The 24,863-nt window shown below is 53.5% G+C and overlaps 1 protein-coding gene across 1 annotated transcript in view; it reads left to right on the top strand.

The window, feature by feature from the left end:
* NINL (ninein like) overlaps window positions 1-24,863 on the top strand; it is a 60,547-nt gene that overhangs the window by 24,133 nt on the left and 11,551 nt on the right. Inside the window, exons 9-19 of the mRNA XM_079718958.1 lie at window positions 376-516; window positions 3,141-3,315; window positions 4,166-4,276; window positions 4,912-4,992; window positions 11,594-11,699; window positions 14,132-14,241; window positions 15,071-15,330; window positions 15,921-16,030; window positions 17,843-17,903; window positions 21,275-21,379; window positions 22,499-22,568. Of these exons, the coding sequence (XP_079575084.1) occupies window positions 376-516; window positions 3,141-3,315; window positions 4,166-4,276; window positions 4,912-4,992; window positions 11,594-11,699; window positions 14,132-14,241; window positions 15,071-15,330; window positions 15,921-16,030; window positions 17,843-17,903; window positions 21,275-21,379; window positions 22,499-22,568 (1,330 nt within the window). The remainder of the gene's footprint in view (window positions 1-375; window positions 517-3,140; window positions 3,316-4,165; window positions 4,277-4,911; window positions 4,993-11,593; window positions 11,700-14,131; window positions 14,242-15,070; window positions 15,331-15,920; window positions 16,031-17,842; window positions 17,904-21,274; window positions 21,380-22,498; window positions 22,569-24,863) is intronic.

Below are 24,863 nucleotides of genomic sequence, written 5' to 3'. Positions count from 1 at the left end.
TCCCCTTTATGCATCCAGTCCCAGGTTAGGTGCTAGGGATCCCTGGGGCCCGAGGCCCAGCTGCAGGCAAGAGGGAGCGTAGATAAATTCCTGCCTGTCCTGAGGCCATCTGGAGGGGTGGCACGCTGCACGTTCTAGGCTCAGACCTCCTGGTTCAGAAACCTGCTAGAGACCCCTTTGCCAGGCAGTTGGCCTGTCACTGTATGTGCTTCTGTAAACTGGGCACAGTAACTGTAGAAACGGCCCTGGGAGGAGGTGGGTCAGAGCCCAGCGCTGGCCACTGCTCGGCGCCGTTAGCCCAGCCGTGTTTGTTCCTGCAGACGGGCTTGCTGGGCCCAGAGCGGTGTCCCCTTTGACCCCGCCTCCTTCACGCAGGGGGCAGGTGGAGCAGATGGTCAGGGAGCGAGACAAGGCGAGGCAGGACCTGGAGAAGGCAGAGCAGAGGCACCTGGAGTTTGTGAAGGAGACGGACGACCTCCACTCTGCCCTGGAGCAGCTCGCAGAGGAGAAGGTCAGGTAGGTCCCCCCGGGGCCCCCGGCCGAGGGTGGGCAGTGGACGGGGCGGCCGCCAGCTGAGGCCCTGCTGTCTCACCTGAGCCCAGCACTCTGCTGACGTCCTTCCTTGAGGGAAGACGGTGCATTTTAAGAAGCAGTCTTGCCCTTCGCTTGGGAGCGTGGTGTCTGGCCGAGTGCCTGTGACGAGCGTCTGCAGGGAAAAGTGCTCTGCGGGCCTCCCTCTCCGCTCCATCTGTCGGGGTCTGTCCCACTCAAGCCGAGCCTTCTGTCCGTGCCTGTGATCAGCGAGATGGGCGGACGTTTTGAGAGGACCAGGGAATGGCTTTGCAGCCTGTTGGCTCCGCAGGAGGGAGCCCGGGGCCCAAAACCGCACACCGGGCATCGCCCATCGGGTGGCCTGAGCAGACTCATGGTGAGCTGGCCGGGATGGTGGTGGACAAACCAGAGGAAAGAATTTCTGACCTTTTTGAAAGGCTTTCCACCTCTCCTGAGTCACCACCCGCCTCCCGGTGGCTCTTTACTGCGGCTGCGCTCTGCTGCATCCCTGACGTGGGTGGACGTGGGGCTGTGTCCTGAGGCGAGGCCTGGGGACGCGGGGTCCTTGGGGTTCCCTGGTCTGGAGCAGCCTGACCCGCACACGTCCTTCCTCTGTGGCCTGTGCTGCCCCCCTCCCCAGCGCCCACAAACTTATGTGTGGACGATTTTAGACGATCTGTCACGGAGCTGAGAACTGATTTGTGCTGGTCTCAGCCCGGTCGGCCTGACTCTCCCAACCGCCCAGAAGGGACTCAGGGAAGTTCGCTCTGGGTCGGAGAACCAGAGACTCGAAGGCCATATCTCAGTCCAAGAATCTGGTGGGGGAACACACGAAGCCTTGAGGGCCACGCAAGTGTTTGGATTTTGCCCAGTGAGCAGTGGGGCAACATTGTTTTTGTTTTTGTTTTTTTGCGGTACGCGGGCCTCTCACTGTTGTGGCCTCTCCCGTTGCGGAGCACAGGCTCCGGACGCGCAGGCTCAGCGGCCATGGCTCACGGGCCCAGCCGCTGCACAGCATGTGGGATCTTCCCGGACCGGGGCACGAACCCATGTCCCCTGCATCGGCAGGCGGACTCTCAACCACTGCGCCACCAGGGAAGCCCCATTGGTACGTTTTTAGAAATAGTTTTTGTGGTTGTGTTAGGTTGTTTTTATTACAAAAGTAATAAATGATACATGTTCATTGTAGAAAACTTAAAAAATACAAGTAGGGACTTCCCCAGTGGTTCAGGGGTTAAGAATCCACCTTCCAATGCAGGGGATGCAGGTTCGATCCCTAGTCAGGGAACTAAGATCCCACGTGCCGCAGGGCAACTAAGCCCTCGTGCCGCAACGAAGAGCCCACACACCGCAACTAAGACCCGATGCAGCCATAAATAAATAAATAAATAAATAAATAAATAAATAAATAAATAAATAAATAAAAGAAAATACAAGTAAAAGGAAAAATAAAAGGAAAAGTCTTGCGTCCACAGAGGTTATCACTCCTAACATTTTTTGTGAGTCCCTCGCTTTTCCGTGCACGTCATTACTTACAAAATGGTGTTGTGTTGCATATACTTTCTGATGGCCACAGAGCACCCGTGATGTGGGTCTGTTCTGCCGTATTTTACTGCACCTTCCCCCTTTAAAGAGTGGAGTGATATGATCAAATTTGTATTTGTAAAATTAGCCCCAGGATTTGCGGGCTGTTAGATTCATCACACTCGTCCAACCTTTTCCCTAAGTGATGCCTGCCCTCCTTCCCCTCATGCTCCCTCCTGGAAGCTCTGGGGTGAGACTGAGGGAGGCCGAGCCCAGTGTTTCTCATGCTCGATCGTTGACGTGGCCAAGCTCTGCCGAAGAGTTTCATTCATCTTCAATCTAGATAGACTGGGTCTGAGAATCCTGTTAAGCAACTGTTTTAGCGATAAAGCTAAGATCTAGCACTGTTTTCCCTGCTGATAGAAATGGTTATTGCGGGGACTTCCCTGGCGGTCCAGTGGTTAAGACTCCGTGCTTCCACTGCAGTGGGCACAGGTTCGATCCCTGGTTGGGGAACTGAAGTCCTGCATGCTGCAAGGTGCAGCCAAAAAAAAAACACAAAGAAATGGTTATTGCAAAAGATCACTGCAGCGTCTGAGGGGAAGGGCCTCCGCACCTTTCCCTGGCTGCTTTGGGATTCGCCACGTACTGGTTTTCTGATGCCTGTGTCCTCGTGACAGGGGCTGGCTTCTGTGCGCATTTGGTCACCGAAGGCTTTGGTGCTGCTTTTATTTATTGATTCATTTTTTGATGATGTGGAGGAGGTTGAATGGCCGAGGAGTGTCAGAGACCTACCCAGAGGTCAACCGCTAGCTCACCCCAGAGGCCAAGGGACCCACTGGCTTACCTTGTCTGTGTGGGGTCACCTCCACCAGCCCCGAGGAGGGGTTTAAGGAGGCCCCGCATCCTTCAATGGCACAGCATCTGCAGCTCTCTCATCTGCCGGGGGGACAAACGAGTCCCAGACGCTGTGGCCGAGTGCTCTGGCGAGAGACCCCGGGGCGGGAGAGGCCCAGGTGGCGCCCCTCAGGAGCCCAGCGAACCACGTGCCATGTGCCTTGCAGACGCCTGGAGCAGGGGTACAGGGGGAGGCTGAGTCTCCTGCGGTCCGAGGTGGAGGTGGAGCGCGAGCTGTTCTGGGAGCAGGCCCGGCGGCAGAGGGCTGCGCTGGAGGAGGACCTGCAGCGCCTTCGGGCCGAGGAGGCCAGCCTCCGCCAGAAGCTGAGCCTGGCCCTGAAGGTAGGGGTGTTTGGGGGGGCGGAGGGGTGCCTCCCCAGGGCCTCCCTCTCAAAAAGACGGAGGCGAGGTTGCCTAAGGGTCCATCCTCTACACCCACACCTTCCTGGTCCAGGATTAAACCCTCCCCGTGGGGCTGGGGGTTTTACACTAAACATTTCCTGCAGCCATGGAAAGAGCCCATTTCTCAGCCAAAGCAGGAAGAGTCCTGGCTTTTCTGGGAGACACATGGTCCCTCATCTCCAGCTGTGTGGGCAGCAGGATGGGGACCCAAGGGCCTCTGGGTCAGTGGCTGCAGCCACCTCTGCTGCACCCCTGGGACCACAGCACCAGTGGGGTCAGCAAAAGACAAAAGCATCAGCCTGCGCCCCCAGCCCTGGAGCAGACGCAGTCTTCTGGGCTGTGGAGAGCGCCCCACGACCGGCACCCACCCTGCGCTGGCTTCCAGTGAGGTGTCCCCGGCCCCCCTTCCTCCTCCTTCCCTAACTTGGGGCTGCGGGTTCTGTCTGCACCTGCCGTGCGTCTCTTGCCTCCGGCCCCCTGGAGGAGAGGCTGGGCATGCCTTCTTGTCGGTTCCCGTGTCTGAGGACATTGCCTTCCTCCTGGTGGACACCTGGGCCGTCGTGGTACAGCTTTCAATTTGTTTTTTAGAAGACGGCTCGGGAAGGGTTGCCCGAGAGCTTGGGTGGGTGGGAGAAGTCGAGGCAATGGGAAAGGGGGAGTATCCCCAAGGGCTCCGTGGGGTCCACCTTCCCTGCTCATAGCCGTGCCTCTCGCTCCGAGGGGGCAGCCCTGCCACACAGCTCCCTCCTCCGCCCCCAAAGCCGGCCAACCGCTGGCCTGTGTCTCGTAGGAGAACAGTCGACTGCAGAAGGAGATGATTGAAGTCGTGGAGAAGCTCGCAGAGTCGGAGAAGCTGGTCCTGAAGCTGCAGAATGATCTGGAGTTTGTGTTGAGGGACAAGGTGGGTCCTGTTGCTGATTCTGAGTCTCCAGAGAGGCGCCCGTGGGCGCTGGGTAAAGGCCATCAGGGTCTTGACGAAGAATACACAGGCGATGGAATTTAGGTTTTTTCTACTAAAATTCTGTAATGGAGAGAAAATTATCACGGCGACTTTCCCTGTGTTTTCCTCCCTTCATGCAGTGCAGGGGTGCTGGTGACGCCCGGGTGATGCCCTGCACGTTGGCCTTTTAGTGACAAAGCCTGGAGCAGTCAGCACCCTCTGCACAGACCCCAGTGACAGGGTCTTGGTGGTGGGGGGCACGGAGGAGAGGTTAGAGGCACCCCAGCTGGCCCTTACCATCACCTTCAGAGGAGGAGGGGAGGGGAGGTGCAGGGTCCAGGCAGGGGGCCTCCCAGGTGGCCAAGGCAGGAAGGCAGCCCAGGCTCCAGGTGGGAGCATGGCCGCCTTCCATAAATTCCAAACACCCTTCTGCCCTGAGACCTTTTAGACAAGGGGAGGGGAGGAAGAGGAGGGATGGGCAGCTGTACCTGCAGATGCTAATAAGCCTGGTGGGGACAGCGGCTGGGGGTGACAACACACCCTCTACCTGGCCTGAGGTCCCGGCCCTCATTTTCCTGCCTGCATCTGGCTTTCAGCTGGAGCCACAGAGCACGGAGCCCCTGGCCCAGGAGGAGCGGTTCTCAGAGGTCCTGAACGAGTACAAGCTCAAGTGCCGGGTATGTGGCCCCCCTACCCGCGGGGTCGTCAGGGTCTGTCCGCTCAGACCCGGGTGATCCCTCCCACCCCCTGGCCTCCACGTGGAGGATGGTCCAGCCCGGGTCCACAGGAGCATCCCTATATGAGTAGAGCAGGCAGAGCCTCTGATCTCGGCCTGCCTTCTGCCAGTGGGGTCCTCCGAGCCGCATGTTCTGAAAGGAGACGGGTGGGACTTGCCTGCTCAGCGTGTGTGCCCAGCCCCACACGGGCTGCCCAGGTGGTGACACGGCCCCTGTCCTAAGGCCCCCTCTGTGTGTCCGGACACCATGTAGGGCTTCATCTTGTCTCCCGTGGTTGAGTGTTTGCATTTCCTGGGCCAAATCTACCAACATGAGCCCACTCGGCTGGCGCTGCTGCTATGCAGAAGAGGGCGTAGGTGGTAAACAATGTCAGTGCTGGGGAAACAGATCATAACCAGTTACTCTCTGGAGATTACCGAGGACTCCAGCAGATAGAACATTATTGTTTGGAGTTAGGGGTCTAGTATCCATTTGCCTCTCAATATTTCCCTCCCAATTAATGTTAAGAACTGTCTTTCTGCACACGATGCTTTGGCCACACCAGAGGATAAAGGTGAGCCTGTGCTGGTCTGCAGTGTGACGTGACCCTTACCTCCTGCCCTCCACATCCTGAATCCCGGGTGCGCCTGCGTGTGGTCAGCTCTTACCCTCCTTGGGTGCCCGAGTGGTGTGTGTGGTTTGTGGTTGGGGGATGTGGTGCAGCTGGAATGTGCCGCTTGACTTTCTGAAAGGAACTCTCTTTCCTGCTGTGTTTTCTCTCTCACTTTGAGCACCTGTAACTAACCATCAATGAATACATTGCTTTAGTGCACCTGAATTTTTTCAAACAAATGTAACTGCCTTCATTTTTTCACATGACTCTGTCACTTAACTGCTGCTGCTGATTTCACTTTTGGTTCTCAAAATTTTACTTTTTCAAATATCAGCAGAAATGTTTTACATTTTAGTGCTAAGCTACTTATTTAGAAATTTGCCCTCTCTATTTTGGGGGATATTTTTGGCTGTTTCAAACTAACAGAGCATTCAAAAAGTGTTTTATTTGGAAGTAATTTCTAATACATGAAGTTACAAAAGTGAAACTAGCCTGGGGAACACCTGGATGCCTCTGCCCCAGTCCACCTGCTGTGTACGTTTCACCGTGCGCATGTGGACGTGAACGTGTACATTGGAGGTGGGTCAGGCGATCATGACCCTGCACCCCGAACTGGTCCATGCACTTCCTGAGAGCAGGCTGACCCTTCAGCCTCGCAGTGCTGTTCAGGTGCCCAACGTTGATGTTACATGTTCAGGAACTTTGCTGGCTTCTTGTTAAACCTTTGATGGGGGAGTTATTTATACCAAGAAATGTGCAGAAGCTACAAAGCTGGGCTTTTCTTCCTAGAGAGCCAGCTTCCCAACACCTCCTAGGTAGCTGTAGATACTTAGTAACTTCACAATTTCCACCAATACAGTCCTTTAACCTGCTTGTTGTGTTTCAGTTTTGTTAGTCAACCTAACAATGTTCTTTGTTTTTTTTTAGCTGTGCTGCTTGGCTTGTGGGATCATAGTTCCCTGGCCAGGGATCAAACTTGGGTCCCCAGCAGTGGAAGCTTGGAGACCTAACCACTGGACTGCCAGGGAATTCCCCTAACAATGTTCTTTAGAGCATCTTCCTCCAGTGCAGGACCCAGTCTAGGACCAGGGCCAGAGTCTGATGTCCTCTAATCTGGAACATTCTTAGTCCATTCAGGTGGCTGTAACAAAGATACCATAGACTGGGGAGCTTATAAGCCACGGAGATTTAGTCCCTTTGTTCTGGAGGCTGGTAGGTCTGAGACCAAGGTGCTGACAGATTCGGTGTCTGGTGAGGCCTCTGTTCTGGGTTGCAGGTGGCCGGCTGTCTTCTCACTGTGTCCTTCTGTGAAGGGGCGAGGGAGTTCTCTGGGGGCTGTTTTTTTTGTTTGTTTGTTTTTGTTTTTTTGCGGTACGCGGGCCTCTCACTGTTGTGGCCTCTCCCGTTGCGGAGCACAGGCTCCGGACGCGCAGGCTCAGCGACCATGGCTCACGGGCCCAGCCGCTCCGCGGCATGTGGGATCCTCCCAGACCGGGGCATGAACCCGTGTCCCTTGCATCGGCAGGCGGACTCTCAACCACTGCGCTACCAGGGAAGCCCTCTGGGGGCTGTTTTATTAGAGCACAAACCCCGTCATGGGGCTCCATCCTCCTGACCTGATCTCCTCCCAAAAGCCTCACCTCCAAATACCATCACACTGGGGATCACGATTTAACATATGAATTTGGGGAGACACATTGTCTGTAGCACATTCCCACAGCCTTTCTTTGTCCTCCACGTGGATATTTTTGAAGAATACAGTCTCTCCTTCCTTTTCAATAGAAACATTCTCATTTTGTGTTTTCGTGATACTTCCTTTGGATTAAATTGAGGTTATGCCTTCTCAGCTGTACAGTGTAGGCGACGTTAATTTTGATCACCTGGTCACAGTGTGGGGTGACACTTTAAGACCATGCAAATGTCCTGCTCTTCATCAGAAGTTTCACTGGATTTAGTATCAGTTAGTGATTCCTGCCAACTCCCGTCTTTGCCCCAGTGGTTGTTGCACAAGGATGGTTTTCCATCATCCACTCCACATCTGTCGGTTGGCACTTGGCATCTGCCGTCAGGCAGAGAAGTCCTATCTATCTATCTGTGTGTCTGGTTGGTATGGGCTCAGGAATCGCCATTCTCATCAGTGGTTTGTATTGATAATTCGTTACTATGTCGAATTACTTTGGTGCTCAAGTCATGTGAGATTTGGCCAGTGGGAGTGTCTTCCGGCCGGCAGCCATGACCTTGTGACTTGTCACTGTCATGTTTTGTTTTGTTAAGTTGTTCCATACTTTCTAGCACAGTGAGATGCTCCAGACTCATCTTATGCTTCCCCTGCCCTTGTGCTGGAATCAGCTATTTCTCCAATGAGTCCTGGCTCCTAACTGGAGAGAATGGCTTTAGAGACCAAGATCTGCGTGCTGCGTGTGCTCAGCCTCCTGGGGGCGCTCCCTCGGGCCTAGGGTGTTTCTTATCCTCAGTCTCCAGAGTAGAGACACCTTGAACCTCCCTGCTGTGTGTCACCTATCTTTCCAAAGTCACTGTTTGACATTTCCCCGTGCTTGTAAGCAGGATATTTGCTAGCACAGAAACCATGTTTTCCCTTGTTGCTGAGTTCCCTTCCTGTTCAACTATTGTCTTAGCTTTTTTTTTTCTTTCTTTCTTTCCTTCTTTCTTTCAGCTGTCAGCCTCAGTTTTCTGGGGCAAGGCTGACTTTGGTAAAGGGGAGTGTAAGGACTTCCCTGGTGGTCTGGTGATTAAGACTCCACACTTCCAATGCAGGGGGCATGGGTTCCATCCCTGGTTGGGGAACTACCATCCACATGCCACGAGGCGCAGCCAAAAAAAAAAAAAAAGATTTAAAACAGTTGGGGGAAGTGTAAAATGTTAATCGCTTCCTCCTTAGGGGTTCTCTGTGGTTTCATATTTTCACTGCACCCTCGGGTGGACACCATAATGGAGTAGCTTGTCCTTGGTCAGAAGTGCCAGATACAGATTTTCTCTTTACCCATTTCTACCCTGTTACATCCTGAATGTGTGTTTCCCCATAAATCCATATGTTGAAGCCTGTTCCCTCAGTGTGGTGGTGTTCAAAGGTGGGACCTTTGGGAGGCAGTTAGGTCATGAGGGTGGAGCTCCATGAAGGGGATTAGTGCCCTTATAAAGGGACCCCAGGGAGCTCCCCCATCCCTTCCACCAAGTGAGGACATGGGAACAGACGGCCATCTATGAACCGGGAAGCTCCCACCAGACACTGAATCTGCAGGCACCTCAGTCATGGACTTCTAGCCTCCAGAATTGTGAGAAGCAAATTTCTGTTGTTTATAAACTCTCCATCTGTGGAATTTTGTTACAATAGCCCGGATGGACTGAGACACGCACCAGCCCTGACAGACGTCCCCCCCACTGGCTGTGCCTGGGTGGTCAGCCCCTCTGTGTGTGCTGACTCAGCACAGCCCGGCTCCCCAGCTGGTCTGCCGCCTCCGCCTTCCTCTCCGATGCTTTCGATGCTTTCCAAGCTGCTGTTGAAATCCCACCCTCCCCTGCTTCCTTGCTGAGCTCGCTTCTCCCACTAACGAGAAGAGAAGCCTCAACAGGTCCAGAGCCCTCAGAGCCTTAGCGCTACAGTGTGTGCAGTGGACCTGCTGCCTTTCCTGGCTAGCACAGTAACACCCTATGACCCTGTGACTACCCTGGGCATCCACAGGCACCCCCAAATTCACATGCAGCCCACATGAAAACAGGCACCCTGGCTCCCAGCCCTGGGACACCTGCTGTGTAGACCGGCTGGGACCCAGGACGGCACATGTCATCCTCATTGGTTAGAACCGACAGTGGTACCTGAGAGCAGAGAAGTCTGTGCCCAGCGTGGCACCTAAGGACCTGTTTTCTGGCACTGCTGAATTTGTGGGACGTGCATATGCTCTTAAAATACCCATCTGATGGGCTTCCCTGGTGGCGCAGTGGTTGAGAGTCCGCCTGCTGATGCAGGGGACATGGGTTCGTGTCCCGGTCCAGGAAGATCCCACATGCTGCGGAGCGGCTCTGAGGCCCGCGTACCGTAAAAAAAAAAAACCAAATACCCATCTGAGGGACAGAAAGAACCACCGAGAGGGGAGGACATTGGGTAGAAATGATTCTGTCAGTGTTTCCTGGCAGCTCAGCACTGTCAGTGAAAATACCAGTCACATGTGTAATTTCAAGTTTTCCAGTCGTCACATTAAAAAAGGTAAAAAGAAATAGGTGACATTAATCATTTTAATTACATTTTATTTCCTGTATTACATCCACAATGTCATTATTTCAACATATAATCAATATAAACACTTTTTTTTTTTTTTTTTTTCGGTACATGGGCCTCCCACTGCTGTGGCCTCTACCGTTGCGGAGCACAGGCTCCGGACGCACAGGCTCAGCGGCCATGGCTCACGGGCCCAGCCACTCCGTGGCACGTGGGATCTTCCCGGACCGGGGCGCGAACCCGTGTCCCCTGCATTGGCAGGCGGACTCTCAACCACTGCGCCACCAGGGAAGCCCTAAACACATTTTAAATGAGATATTTCACATCCCTTTTTGGGAATCTGGTGTTTAAGATCGGTGTAGAGTTTATGCTACACACACCTCAATCCAGACTGACCACACCTGACATTCTCAGTAGCTGGCGTGGCGACATTGTGGGATAGAGGGGCCGGGGGTGCCCACACCTGCCGCCCCGCAGGTCTACCCCGCGGCTCTCACATCCCGGGCCTGCCCTTTCCCCCAGGAAGGAGCTGCTCCCTCTGTGGGGAAACTGTGTATTTGCCCAGGAGTTTCTGAAGGAGGTACAGTGACCCTAGTAAATCTGTGCTGCTTCTGAGATCTGCAGGGCCTTTCCCTTCTCCCACACGGCCTAGAACTGCTGATGAAAGGCTCCTTCTCCAAGGGCGGATGCAGAGACAAGCCAGGCACTGGCCCCCGGGGAGTTCAGGAAGATGAGGTTTATTTGACAAGAGCTGCCTGGAGAAGAAACTCAAATAAATTAAAAAATCAGAGAGGAGCGGACTTCCCTGGCAGTCCAGTGGTTAGGACTCTGCGCTCTCAATGCAGGGGGCAGGGGTTCAGTCCCTGGTCGGGGAACTAAGATCCTGCATGCCATGGGGTGCGGCCAAAAAAAAAAAAAAAAAGAAAAAAAATCAGGGAGGGAGGTGGGGCCTTGAGGGCGTGCCATGGTCTTGGCTGGTCTGGCTTCCTCCAGAGCCAGTTTCCCGGGAGGAGAAGCTGGGTGGAAACTGCATCACACATGCCATCCTCCAGGTGGGGCAGCCACAGCCCACCCGGGGTTGGGGGGAAGAGTACGTGGACCCAAAGCCATGTTGCCGTGGTGCCGGCTCTGGGGCCACCTGGGAAGGTGGGATGTGAACGCTACCCTTTCTGGCCTTTTGAAAGTCAGGTAACCAAATGTGCTTGTTCAGGTTTATTTCATTCGTGGGGGGACAAATTACGCTTGTCACAAACGAGACCCTTCCTCTTTTTTTTTTTTTCCTCTGCTCTGTGTAGCTTGTGGGATCTTAGTTCCCCGACCAGGGATCGAACCTGGGCCCCGGCAGTGAGAGCGCCGAGTCCTAACCGCTGGACCGCCAGGGAATTCCCAGAGACAATTCCTCTTAAGCCTTCACGCCCCCAAGTGCCCTCTTCCCCTTATGTGCGTGCTTACCCAACCACCTGTGGTTTCTCTATATTTTCTCCATTTCTCACTTTCACTGCACTTTTTTCCCCTGAGTCCCTTTCTTGTATCCCGTGATGGAAGGTGGTGCCAGGCATAAGATGTCGGGAAATGACCCCTGCTCCTGTGTTGCTCACGGAGCAGTTAGGTGCCTGGGTGCAGCTTCGGTGCCCCGTCCGCCCTGCTGAGCTGGGGGCTGACTCCTGGGCCCAGTGGCCACAGCGGCTGGAGGAACGGTCTGGCTCTGCCCACAGGACCTGCAGGACTGCAACGACGAGCTGCAGGCCGCACTGGAAGGCCTGCGGGCACAGCTGCCCCCGAGTCGGCACGGCCAGCTGCCCCCGGGACATGGCCCGGCAGGTAGGAGCCCCGTGTTCTGAGGTGGTGGGTCGTGTGCTCCTTCCCAGGGGGGGCGTGACGGGGGGCGTGGGGCTGGCCAGCTGCACAGGTGGTCACAAGCCCTTCTGACCTCTTATGTGGGAGAAAGGGCCTACCTGAGGCCAGGGGTCTGTGCAATCCCCAGAGCCCCAAGGGAGATGGAGGAGGATGAGGGTTCTACCATTTGGGTAGAAGTGGTGAAGGTTATGAGGACCTTGCCATGACCTCAGGGCAGGCATGTCCCAGGGAGCCTCCTGGGTCCCGGGGAGGTGGGTGGAGTTGGTGATCAAAGGAGATGCTCCACACAGACGGTCCTCTGGGGGAGGGGAGGAGAGAGGAGGCTGGGGGGACAGGGGACAGGCTGGTCTCGGGTCTGTGATGGCTCATACAAGGCAGGTGCTAAACTGTGTGGACCGAGGCCGGCGGGCCGCTGTGGAAGGGGTCTGAGATGGAGGGGGGCCGTGGCGCCTGGGAAGGGCCCTTCCACCTGCTGCGTGCAGAGCCAATGCCAAAGGCGTCACTCGGAAAATCCAGGCTCCTGCCTCCCAGCCGGGAGGTCTCGACAGGCTGCAAGCACCGAGGGGTTAATGTTCTTGGCTCCTTCTAGAGACTGGGCTGGAGGTTCTGAGGCCACAGCTGTCCTTGAGGAGGACGGGGTTTGGCTGCTTGCGCCCTCCCTGGCAGCTGGGCGGGGTGGGCACTACAGGTTCACATGCTCCAGGCTCCACGCCCCTTGCTGCTGTGGGAACCACCGAGACAGCCCCAGCCCAGCAGCCCAACCGCCTCTGTGGACACATGTCACGCAGGCGCAGCCCCAGAGGACATGTCGCTCTCATCCGTAACCCTGAGAGCATTGGGCTCCCGTATTGTCCTAAAGCTGTTACTTAAAACAGGAAAGTCAACATGGGAGCCTCCAAGGGAAACCGAGTGGGGTCTGCTGTGCACCTGGGCCCGGAGGGAGCCCCTCACCTGCAGCTGCATTAGTGGAGCTGATGGCTGCCGAGACCCACAGCCCTGCTGCCCTCAGCCAGGAGGTGTTGGCATGTGGCTGGTGCACTGGTATCATCTGATCCCCAGATGAGTGTCTGGTGCCAGTGTGGCCACGGGGAAGGGGGTTATTGTCACCTCCTCTGTCCCTGGAGGAGACTGAGCTGCACAGAGCATGTGACCCTTGTTGAGAGCCACGATCCGTAACACAGGGAGTGGGGAGACGGGGTCTGTGCCCAGGGTGCCGTGTCCAGAAGTCTCTGAGGTGTGGCACCGAAGGCAGCCGCAAGCTTCGTGTTGGCATTGATACAACCAGAGCGCTCTCCCAGCTGGAGCATTTTCTCTTACACTTTCCCCCCTCGTCTGACCGTAGAGGTTCTGTCGGCCCCTTCAGAGGAGGAGGGGACAGTCAGGACAGCAGGGTTGTGGTGGCCGGGGCCGTGCGGGTCGTGGGGTCGGGGCCGGCAGTGCATCCAGCTGGGGTCACTCCTGACGGGGGCCACTTGGCCAGACCCAGGTGGCGGCTTCCAGTTGTCAGGGCAACGGGATGCTCTCTTTCCTGAGATACTTACTCTGAGTTCTCTCAGGAGGTCATTGAGCCTGTCACTCTTTTTTGTGGAAAACAATTGGGGCAAGAGGTCAGGGTGTGTCTGCTCCCTTCACTTTCTGGCCCGTGGACCAGCAGCGGCGGTCACACCCACATTCTGAGTCAAGCCCTGGGTGTGCCCCCCAACACGCACAATGTGGGGGACCCCTGGGCCCAGGAGGGCTGGCCGCGCTTGTGGGTTCATAGGCGCCCTTTGGGGACGAGCTGTAAGGACGGGTGATGTTGCCGGTGGGGAGGATCTTCTGGACCAGGTGTAGCTCACACCCTCTTCCTACGATCTGTCAGAGCTTCCACAAGTGCTTCGTTTGCCTGACTTTTTTGTTGAGACCCCCCCACCATGATTTGTGTGACGTAATAGAAAGTAGGGAGGGCCTCTGAGAAAAGGAGGAAGCCGAAATAAGGAATGAAGACAGAGCTTCGTCATGGCTCATCCTAAAGCACCGTCTGTGCGGTGGTCACTTTTTCCCATTGTCCCCATCCCTGTGTGTGCCTGCCACAGTCAAGGGGGCAGGACATGTACCCCATGTGGCATCTTTCAGGGAATTCAAGGACCTGACAAATCTGCAGGGAGCCTCCTCGCCATTCATACCTCTGAGTGATCTGTGTTCTGGCAAAGACTCGAAATTTGTAAAGATGCCAGCTTTGAGAACTCGGCGCAGCGGACGGTCCATGGCCCACGTCCTCTTACTGCCAGCATCACATTCCTCTTGCAGAAAGTGCCCACAGAAGGCCGTGCTTTGCCCAGATGTCGGCTTGGAGGTTGGATCAGACCCCGCAGCGTCCTGGGCAAGACATAAACGGAAGTGTCCTCTTGTTGCAGGCATTGTCACGTTTGTGGGTGATTCCATCCCAGTGAGTATAGAGACGGAGATAATGTTGGAGCAGGTGAAGGAACGTTACGAAGACCTCGAGATCCAGCTGGAGACCAAGGTCAGGGGGGCTGAGGGAGGCCGGAGCGGTCAGGGAGCTTCCTGCTGCTGGGACGATTCTGCGCACACGTCTGCCCCATAGTGAGCGCGCTCGGGGACGGAGGTTTGCAGGGAACTGTGCATGACATTGATGTTGTGCCTCACACCGGCTTTGGAAGCAGGCAGGACAGAAGGTATAACTACTAATGGGAGGGTTGTGGTATCCCAGCGTCACGAGGGCTGCGCTGAGGCCAGACCTCCCTGCTTGCTCTGTGCTGGGGAGGCACAGCTCCCAACTCTGTTCCAGCTGAAGCACCCTGGGACTGCCCTGCGTGGGGGGCTCCCGGGCCACCCTGGCCAGGCCTGTCTTCTTGGGTGAACATGTCTCCAGCTCCGTGACCCAACTGTGGTGGGTTTTGTTGAGGGACGGTACCCACGTCTCGTCAGGTGTCACTGCCAGCGAGGCGGGGCCACCTCTTCCTTGCGGTCCTGCCCCTGGGCCCCTGCTGTGGCCTTGCCCGCCAGGTCTCCAGGGGGTTCAGAGCCACTGCGGCCTCGCGGTAGGCATTGTCCCCCCTCTGCCCTCCTGCTGCTGCTGCCAGGCACCCAGCCCAGCTCGGCCCCCAGCAGCCTTTCTGTGCCTGCCAGGCCTGCCCCCTAGGCCTCAGTGAAGGTTACGGGACGTGACAGAGCAGGCGGCCACACGGGCCCTGGGGAGCCTTTCACAGGCCCCAGCACCCTGTTGAGGCTGGGCCCCCCGCTCTTTGGACGCTGTGCCGGGCAGCCTTGTATCGTCAGGCAGGTCATGTTTGGGGGCCCCTGGCTGACATCGCTCACGCTTCTTTTCCCAGGTGAATTACTATGAAAGGGAGATGGAGGTGATGAAAAGGGCCTTTGCGGAGGAGAGAAAGGAGCTGGAGCGGGCCTTCAAGCTCGAGGTTGGCATGCTGCAGGGTCAGAAGGCTGAGCTGGTGACGCTGCACCAGGAGTCGCAGGAGGTTGTCCAAGGCCTGCGGGACCGGCTGCAGCGGGCCGTGGAGCTGGAGCGGGACCACGCACGGCAGCTGGCCCAGGAGAGGGACCAGCTGGAGGAGGCGCTGCAGCGGGTCAGGTCCGGCGCTGCATCCTTTTGGGATTTCGCGTCCAGGGTTTCTTGCTCAGAACCTGAATTTGAAATTGGATTTGGGCAAACTACTCAGAATCACAATGGCTGTTACCTGAGTGGTTCTTGTTGGTGCAGACACGTGAGCCCTGAAAGAACAGGCTATTTTACAAAGATACTGACTTTTCGGGTTTTTGCGCATGCAGCATGCAGGATCTTAGTTCCCTGACCGGGGATCGAACCCGTGCCCCTCTGGTGGAAGCACGGAGTCTTAATCACTGGACCACCAGGGAAGTCCCAAAGATTCTGACTTCAAAAATACGTATTAACTAGAGCTTAGGCCCTGAAGCCCTTTGCTCTGTAGAATTTTGACTCACTTTACCTCCTGCCTCTGACTCGCCTGGTAGCAAGGGCAACATGGTCTCCATCGTCTGTCGTCTCATGGTCCTTGGGGAGGTGGATAAAAGGCCTAAAAGCCCCAAAATAACAGGAAAGGCTATTAGTCTGGGTCAGTGGGGTTCTTGAAAAAGCTGAGATGTGTGAGCAAAGGAGAAAAAGGGATAGTTTGGAAAACCGGAACATGGTCTTCTGTGTTACAGGAGAAAGGCCCACACGCCTGTCCTCTGGGCTCTGCCGGGAGGCTGGGGGCCTCGAGATCCCTCAGGGGAGCCTCAGGGTGGGGAGGTGGCTGGAGATGGTGTGTGGGCAGGTGAGGGGAGCGCCCAGGTGTGCCGCTTGGGCCTCCTCCCCGGCCCCCCGGGGGCTCAGGCTGGCACACGCTCCATCTCAGGAGTCCAGGATTCTAGAAGGGCTTTTCCAGGTGCTGCAGAGGTGATGCAGGCACTTGCAGGCCATGCACAGCCATGTGATGTGGTTACTGCTCTGCGTGCAGTGTCTTTGGCCCCATTAACCCCCGCACAGCACACCTGCAAGGTCCGGTGGAGACAGTGGCTCCGTGAGGTGTCGTGCCACTTGTCCAGGCAGGTGACACTGGCTCGCCACAGACGCGGGTGTGTCCGGCTGAGGTGCCAGCTCCTGCTCGCCGGGTGACCGAGGGCAGGCTGCTTCAGTGAATAAAAGGGTTATGTGGGATTTATGAGAAACCAAAAGGAATAAATGTCAGTGCACCTCCCAGCTTGAGAAAGAAAACATTAGCATAGCCAGAAGCCCCGGGCTCTGTCCCCAGACCCCCTCACTCCTCCCGGTCGTATCTGGACCGTTTACCACCATCTAGACCTTGCTCTGTGCCCCTGCCTCAGAGATGGGTGTCCCAGATGACGTGGAACCTTGGTTGTGGTGGCCTGCCTTCTGAATTCCCTCCACCATGAAGCAGAGCTGGTGCCGGGCCACACAAGTGACACAGAGCCCGAGGTGAATGTGTGGGCACATGTCTACTATCTTGGCTGCTGCTGACAGGCTTGTTTCAGACCCAGCGCACACGCGAGTTCACAGTAGGCTCTAGGCACACACAGGGGCCTTCGGCACAGACGCAGCCCAGCGCCCAGAATCCCACTCTGCTGTCCGTCTCGGGTGCTTCCCGGTGGACAGACACGTGAGCCCAGACGTGTGCTGTCCAAATTCTCTACCCCATCCCCAGCCTCGAGGCCCAGCAGGCTGTCCTGGTCCTCTCTGCTCCCCCTGCCCCGCTGCCTGCCCTGACCTGTTGGCCCCATAGCTAAAGTCACAGTCTGAGTCTCAGTGGGGTCTGCATCATTGGACACCGTTTCCTGGGCACTGCCATGTGCCAGCACAGCCGGGGGTGCAGCCGGGAGCGAGACAGGTGTTTGGAGCTTTCAGCCGCCCCGTCCCCCCGCCCCGCCCCGCCCAGGTGGGGCTCGGGGTGGGGCTCCATGCTCTGGCACCTGTAACCCTAGTTACAGGTCTGTTCAACTCTTCTGTTCCTTCCTGAGTCAGTTTTGGTAGATTGTTTCTGGGAGTTTGGACATGGACATTTTTGAAGAATCCAGACGAGGCATTTTGCTGAACGGCCCTCAGCTTGGATGCCTGGTTAGATGCCCTCTTTATGGGTCCATCTTCTTTCCTCTGATGTGTGGCCTTTAGTGAAACTCTCTTTGGAGGAAATTCCCTCCGTTTTTTGTTTATCTGAAAATGTCTCAAATTCTCCCGTTTCTGAAGGATGGTCTTCCTAGGAGCACGAACTTAGATGAGCCGTCAAAGGGCTGCCCTCTGCCCTTTGACCTGGGCAGTCTGCTCCATCCAACCGTGGCTGCCTTGTGTGAGCGTCCGTTTCCTATTGCTGCTGTGATGAATTACCACAGAGTCAGAGGCTTAAAGCATCGCGATTTAGAATTTCACAGTGTCGGAGCCGAGAAGTCAGAAGTGGGTACGACTGGGCAGAAATCTGGGTGTCGGCAGCTGCCTTCCTTGCCCGAGGCTCTGGAGGAGAACCTGCAGGCCTTACGTTCCTCGGTCCGGCCCCTTCCTTCTTTAACACCAGCAGTGACTGGTTGGTCCTCCTCCCACTGTCCTGACGCCCACTCTTCTGCCTCCTCTTCCGCAGCTGAGGAGCCTTGTGCCCACCTTGGCCACCTGGACAGGCCAGGACACTCTTCCCGTCTAAGGTCAGCGAATTAGCAGCCTTAACTCTGTTGCGTTGATTCCCCTTTGCCGTGAAACAGCTCATTCTCAGGTTCTAGGGACTGAACCCTAGAACCTGAGAATGGTGATCTGAGTTGTATCCTCTGGCTGCTATTAACTTCTCCATCTTCTATGGTCTTTCTCTTTGGTAAGTTTAGGTGTGTATTCTTTCGCTTTAACTTTTTATTAAAGTGTTATATGCACAAGAAAAATACACACGTGTGTGCAGCTGGAAGAATTGTTGATGAATTGGACACATCTGTGTCCCCAGCACAAGTCCCCCAGGGGTCACTTTTCCAAGTCAGGATAGTGGCAACCCTTGGGGCCTTTGCAGAGCCCCATTTTTTGTTCTGGGTGCTGGTGTACATAAGAATGGAATTGTTGGGTCGTAGGACATAGGTGTGGTTTTCTTTTTACTTATCCTACTTAGAAAACATTGTCTATTGAATGTATAGATTTGTATCCTATGAAAAACTCTCAGCCACTATTTGTAAAATATTGCTTCTCCCCTCACTGTCCTCTACAACTGGATGTATGATGTTAGGTCTTTTCACTTTTCCTCCATTTCTTTCTATCTATCTGTTTATTTATTTAACATCTTTATTGGAGTATAATTGCTTTACAATGGTGTGTTGGTTCCTGCTTTATAACAAAGTGAATCAGTTATACATATACATATGTCCCCATATCTCTTCCCTCTTGCATCTCCCTCCCTCCCACCCTCCCTATCCCACCCCTCTAGGTGGTCACAAAGCACCGAGCTGATCTCCCTGTGCTATGTGGCTGCTTCCCACTAGCTATCGGTTTTACATTTGGTAGTGTATATATGTCCACGCCACTCTCTCACTTTGTCCGAGCTTACCCTTCCCCCTCCCCGTGTCCTCAAGTCCATTCTCTAGAAGGTCTATGTCTTTTTTCCCATCCTGCCCCTAGGTTCTTCATAACCATTTTTTTTTTACATTCCATATATATGTGTTAGCATACGGTATTTGTTTTTCTCTTTCTGACTTACTTCACTCTGTATGACAGACTCTAGGTCCATCCACCTCACTACAAATAACTCAATTTTGTTTCTTTTTATGGCTGAGTAATATTCCATTATATATATGTGACACATCTTCTTTATCCATTCATCTGTCAGTGGACACTTAGGTTGCTTCCATGTCCTGGCTATTGTAAATAGAGCTGCAATGAACATTTTGGTACATGACTCTTCTTGAATTACGGTTTTCTCAGGGTATATGCCCAGTAGTGGGATTGCTGGGTCGTATGGTAGTTCTATTTTTAGTTTTTTAAGGAACCTCCATACTGTTCGCCATAGTGGCTGTATCAATTTACATTCCCACCAACAGTGCAGGAGGGTTCCCTTTTCTCCACACCCTCTCCAGCATTTATTGTTTGTAGTTTTTTTGATGATGGCCATTCTGACTGGTGTGAGGTGATACCTCATTGTAGTTTTGATTTGCATTTCTCTAATGATTAGTGATGTTGAGCATCCTTCCTCCTCCGTTTCTTAACTTCTCTTTCATTACTTCCAACTTCTTTTCTGTCTATGGCACATTCTGCCGGTGAGTTTTTCTTTTGACATTGGCTTTTTATTTTCCAGAATTCTGTTCAGTTCGTCCTGTCTGATCATTTTTGATAGCTTCTTGTTGCTTGTCCTTTTTTAAATTTCCATCTTTTCGTTAAGTAAACATTTCATAATATTTATCCTTAGTTTGTGTCTGATAATTCCAGTATCTGAGGTTCCTACAGGATCTAATTCTGTTGTTCTGGCTTCTTCTGACTCTCATAGGTGGTCCTTTTCCACATAAATTGTGGTGATCTTTAATTGTGAGCTCATGCTTACATGATGTTTATCTCTGGGAATCCTGGGAGCTGTAGTAGAGGGTGCTCCCTGCAGAAAGGATGTGTTTTGCTTTTGCCAAGAGTTGGGAGCCTCTTAATCTGAGACCACTTTAACCTCTTCCGGGGAACTGGCCCAGTGCATGTATCCACGGTGTGGTTTCTCCACACTGGTGTAGGCGCTGGCCTCAGGGTAACCCCATTTTTTGTGTTGCTTAATACTCAAGGCTTTGGTTTCAGCTTCCGGGGTTTTTTTGTCTGGGGACCCCTGGAGGTTTCCATTACCTTCTGTGAGGACATCACACACTAGATGATCAGCTTTGCTCTGGTTATTTGGTGAGTGTGGGCAGCTGGGGTGGAGCAACTGCCATCTTATTTGAGGTCCAGGAAGCTGGAGGCAGAATCCCCTGCCAACCACATACACACACACACCTGCCTTGAATCAGTTTGTTTTCCATCGTGGAGCTGGAATGACAGTTCAAAACACAGACCTCATTTGTGTCACTCCCCTGCTTGAAACCCTTTGCTGCTTTTAAAATTCTGTTGACTTCTATGTCTTTATTTTTCTCTCTAGTTCCTCATGAGGAAAAATGAAGTGGTACTTATGCTTATGAAGGAGATACTTATGCTTGACATTATAAGAATAATACATAAACATATGAGGTCATGTGGCTTTGAGTAGTTTTAGATTGAAAAGAAGCTAATGCCAGGTAGAGACCTGTTTAGGGGAATAAATGTCCGCAAGACCAACATGCGTTAAGGATAGACTCTCTGGGCAGCAGGCGTGGGTTTCAGGCTGCCTCCCCGTGATCTTTACTGGTCAGTTGCTCGTGTGTCACACATCGATGGGGTTACCTTCCCAGGGAGACTCTAAGGGCATCGGAAGCCAGGGGGACTCCGGGCAGACTTGGTCCCGGCAGCCACTGTCGGTACTTGCTTTTCCCCCTGAAGGCTCTATGTTGCATCAGGTCGCCCTCTGTCCACTGACATGGGCATCGTCCCAGGCTCCTCCTGGTACTGACCTCAGGGTGTAGGATGGCAGCACTCTTCCCTTGGGATCCGGCCTCCCCAGTCCTTGTGTTCCTCAGCTTTGTGCTGGAGTCCCCTGGGCGGAGGGGGTGGCCACTCTCCTTGCAATGACCTCGCGAGGACTCACCCAGCATCTTGCACTGGTGCCAGCCATGGGCACACTCACATTTCAGTGGCGGTTATAAGATGCAGGAACAGGCCAGCTGTGAACACGAAGAACCAAGGTGCTGAATATACCAAGAAGTTGTTGATTGTGTGGCCGTTTCAGCTAAGAAAGCTTTGTCTTCTATAGCTTATCTCTTGGGAGATGCAAACCAGAGCAAGTTAACACGGGATACAGGCAAGCGAAGGAAGTGGTGTCCTGTGCCCTCATCTAGGGAAGGGGAAGCGTGGCTGCAGGGTCACTGCAAGACTGGAGTGCGTGGGGGTGACCAGCTTCTGGAGTTCCCACTCTTCTTCCTTTCTTAAATTTCTCATGCAGAATCAAGTTGGATAGGCTTTCTGAAGAAAACACGTTTTTGAAAAATGAGCTGGTGAGGATCCAGCAAGAGCTTGAAGCTGCGGAAAGGACAGAGGCTGCACAGAGGTAAGGGCCGTCTCATGGTCCCACCCCGACCCGGGTCCCTGACAGGGCTTGCTCTTCGTAGAGGAAGCTTAGAAGGCGTTGCTGTAGAAAGTGGGACGTATGCACAGATAACCCGCATTCCAGGAGAGCCGTGCTGCCCTCTGACCAGCCTTGCCAGGCCCAGCGGGGCTCGGGCCTCCTTGCAGATGTCAGCAGCCACCTTCCTTCCTGAGTTCCTGGCTCGCAGAAGTAGGAGGTGCCAGGTCAGCGCCACCGCCACCAGCTCCAGCACAGGCCCGTGTGCCTCTGATGCTGCTCTGCAAGCACTGCTCACCCTGCAGAAATACTCCCTGCTCATTGCAGCCTTTCTCTGCAAGTAGAATCTGTTTGTTCTTGGGGTCGGGGGCCTGAGCACTGAGCCAGGAAGGTAGGTGTGTGTGTGTGTGTGTGTGTGTGTGTGTGTGTGTGTGTGTTGCGGTGCAGGCTCAGGATTGCCTGTCAGTGACCGTCAGAGCCTCATCCAAGGTGTGTGTGTGTGTGTGTGTGTGTGTTGCGGTGCAGGCTCAGGATTGCCTGTCAGTGACCGTCAGAGCCTCATCCAAGGATGGTTTGTTTGGCTTTTTTTTTTTTTTAATGACGTTCAAGATGAGCTCGGCTCTAAACTGCCAAGAATGTGGTGTTGATTTGATTAAAGTGCCTGATGATGAAAGCCTGGGATCCAAAGTTGATGGTCAATAAGCGATCACTGTTACGTTACAGCAGTTCTGAAATCTGCAAGATTTTCCCCTCCAGGAACCATTTTTCCCTAAGTTTGGTGCTGGGACCCCTTTGACCTCAGATGTCAGTGAATGTGAGCCTGTGTTGGTGTTTATGCTGCTGGGTGTGAAGAGCAGTCGCGTGTGCTGGAGAGAGATTAACGTGTGTGACTGAGGAGCATCATGGAGGGTTTGTTCTTACAGTGCTGTCAGGGTCCCTCTGGTTCCGAAGCTGGGATCCGATTGGACCAGCAGCAGCAATAGTGTAGGACAGTGACGGAGCAGTGGCTGTAGGGTACCAGGAGCAGGTGTACAAATCCAAGCCGCCAAGGTGACCGTGAGCGATGAGTGGTCGGTGATACTGTTAACTTTGCTTCTTCAACAGGAAGGAAGTTGAGGTTTTAAAGAGAGAGAAGGAAAAGGCCTGCTCTGAGATGGAAGAGCTCTGCACACAGGTGAAGTATTGACACCTGGCATGAAGCTGATGCCACCCTCCCTTTTCCATTATTTTGAAATAATTTCCAGCTTACAACAAGGAAGCACAGAGCTTTGTTAGGAAAGATTTGAGCGTGAGTTGCTGACCTATCAGCCCTCTCCCACCCCAAATTAGGACCTCAGTGTGACTATGAAACCGCCCCATCAGCCAGCCCAGGACCTCGTGTGGCTTCAGTCCACCTGTCCTTGTTGTTAGGACCTGGCGCTTTTGAAGGTTACAAGTGGTTGTTTCGGTGTATCTGGTGCTTCCCTGTGATTGGATTCAGATTATGTGTGAATATCCCCAAAGTGATGCTGTGTCCTTCTCATCCCATCCAGTCCGGGGACACAAGCATTAGTGACGTCAACTTAGATTCTTGGTCAGGTGGTGTTGGTCAGGCTTCTCCACAAAGTTACTTTCCCCTTGGTAATTACTGAATATTTTATGGGGAAATGCTTTGATATGATGTGAATATCCTGTTCTTCATCAAACTCTCACCCCCTTGTTTTACCATCCTCTGTTTCTTGGTGGAGTCAGTTATTACTGTGATGGTGGCCAGTTGGTGACTAATCCCAGCTTCCTTTTATATTTGTTAATTGGTGTTCTAGTGTAAGGAAGAGCTTTTTCTCTCCATTTATTTATTTATTTTCATTTATTTATTTTACTTATTTATTCTTGGCTGCATTGGGTCTTTGTTGCTGCGCACGGGCTTTCTCTTGTTGCGGCGAGCGGGGGCTACTCTTCGTTGTGGTGCGCGGGCTTCTCATTGCGGTGGCTTCTCTTGTGGAGGAGCACAGGCTCAGTAGTTGTGGCACATGGGCTCAGTAGTTGTGGCTCACGGGCTCTAGACTGCAGGCTCAGTAGTTGTGGCGCACGGGCTTAGTTGCTCCACGGCATGTGGGATCTTCCCGGACCAGGGCTCGAACCTGTGTCCCCTGCATTGGCAGGCGGATTCTCAACCACTGCACCACCAGGGAAGCCCTCCATTTATTTATTCATCATTATGTTACTATCATAGATTCCTGTTTTATTCAATGGGTTATTAATATGTTACCATCAGTATTTATTTTCACGCTCAGTTTGTCCCAGATTTGGCCAATAAGAGCCCCCTCGGGGTGACTTCTGGGTCCTCCTGACAGGTCCTGGCCATTCTTTGCGCACTTCCTCACTTTCTGGTGCCCCACGATATTCCAGGTTCATCTACTACTTCCCTGCCCCAGTCCTGGAAGCAGTCATTTCTCCAAGGAGCCCTTGGTGACTTTTAGTTCCGAATGGTATTTAGAGACCAAGATCTGGGCGCTAGGAGTGCTCACGGCTCATGGGGCATCGCTATGTCCAGGTGCATTTAGTGCATAGAGCTAGGGAGTGTATACGTATATTTATCATGCTCACATGCACATGGTTTCAGGTATATTTATTTATATATCTCCCTACTGAAAACCATGAATTCAAACTGTTATCTGCAATTCCAACATCACAGGGATAATTCTAGTTTTCTCCCTTTCCATAACTCTTGCCTCTAGCAATGAAAAACCTGGTTTCCTCATCTTCAATAGATTTACTTAACTATTTGATTAATCCCTTTACCCTGCAGGTAAATGCCCTGTCTCACTCAGCACTGACCTCCACACTGGTCTCCCTTTGCCCCATAAGTAAATGCCTTCTGTACTTGGTCTCACTTACTGGCTTTTGGACTGAAGCACAGAGGCTGGGATGTGTCATTCTTGTTTTTGTTTTTTAATTCTTTTTTTAATTGAAATTAGTATTGATAATTGCAGACTCCCAGGTGGTTATAAGAAGTATATTACAGGGCTTCCCTGGTGGCGCAGTGGTTGAGAGTCTGCCTGCCGATGCAGGGGACACGGGTTCGTGCCCTGGTCCACGAAGATCCCACATGCCGCGGAGTGGCTGGGCCCGTGAGCCGTGGCCGCTGAGCCTGCGCATCCGGAGCCTGTGCGCCGCAACGGGAGAGGCCACGGCAGTGAGAGGCCCGCGTACCGCAAAAAAAAAAAAAAAAAAAAAGTATATTACAGAGAAATACACTTTGTCCAGTTTCTTCCAGTTGTAACATTTTATGGAACTATAGTATAATATATCTGTGTTAGTTTGCTAGGGCTGCCATAACAAAGTACCACAGAGTGAGTGGCTTATATAACAGAAGTTTATTTCCTCATAGTTCTCGAGGTTAGAAGTCCAAGATCAGGGCAGGGCTGGTTTCTTCTGAGGCCTCTCTCCTTGGCTTGTATACAGCTGTCCTCTCCCTGTGTCCTCACGT

This window comes from Hyperoodon ampullatus, assembly GCF_949752795.1.
Source record: "Hyperoodon ampullatus genome assembly, chromosome: 14".
NCBI lineage: Eukaryota > Metazoa > Chordata > Mammalia > Artiodactyla > Ziphiidae > Hyperoodon > Hyperoodon ampullatus.
The sequence above is the reverse complement of the archived record's forward strand: the minus strand, read 5'-3'. Positions and strand labels throughout refer to the sequence as shown.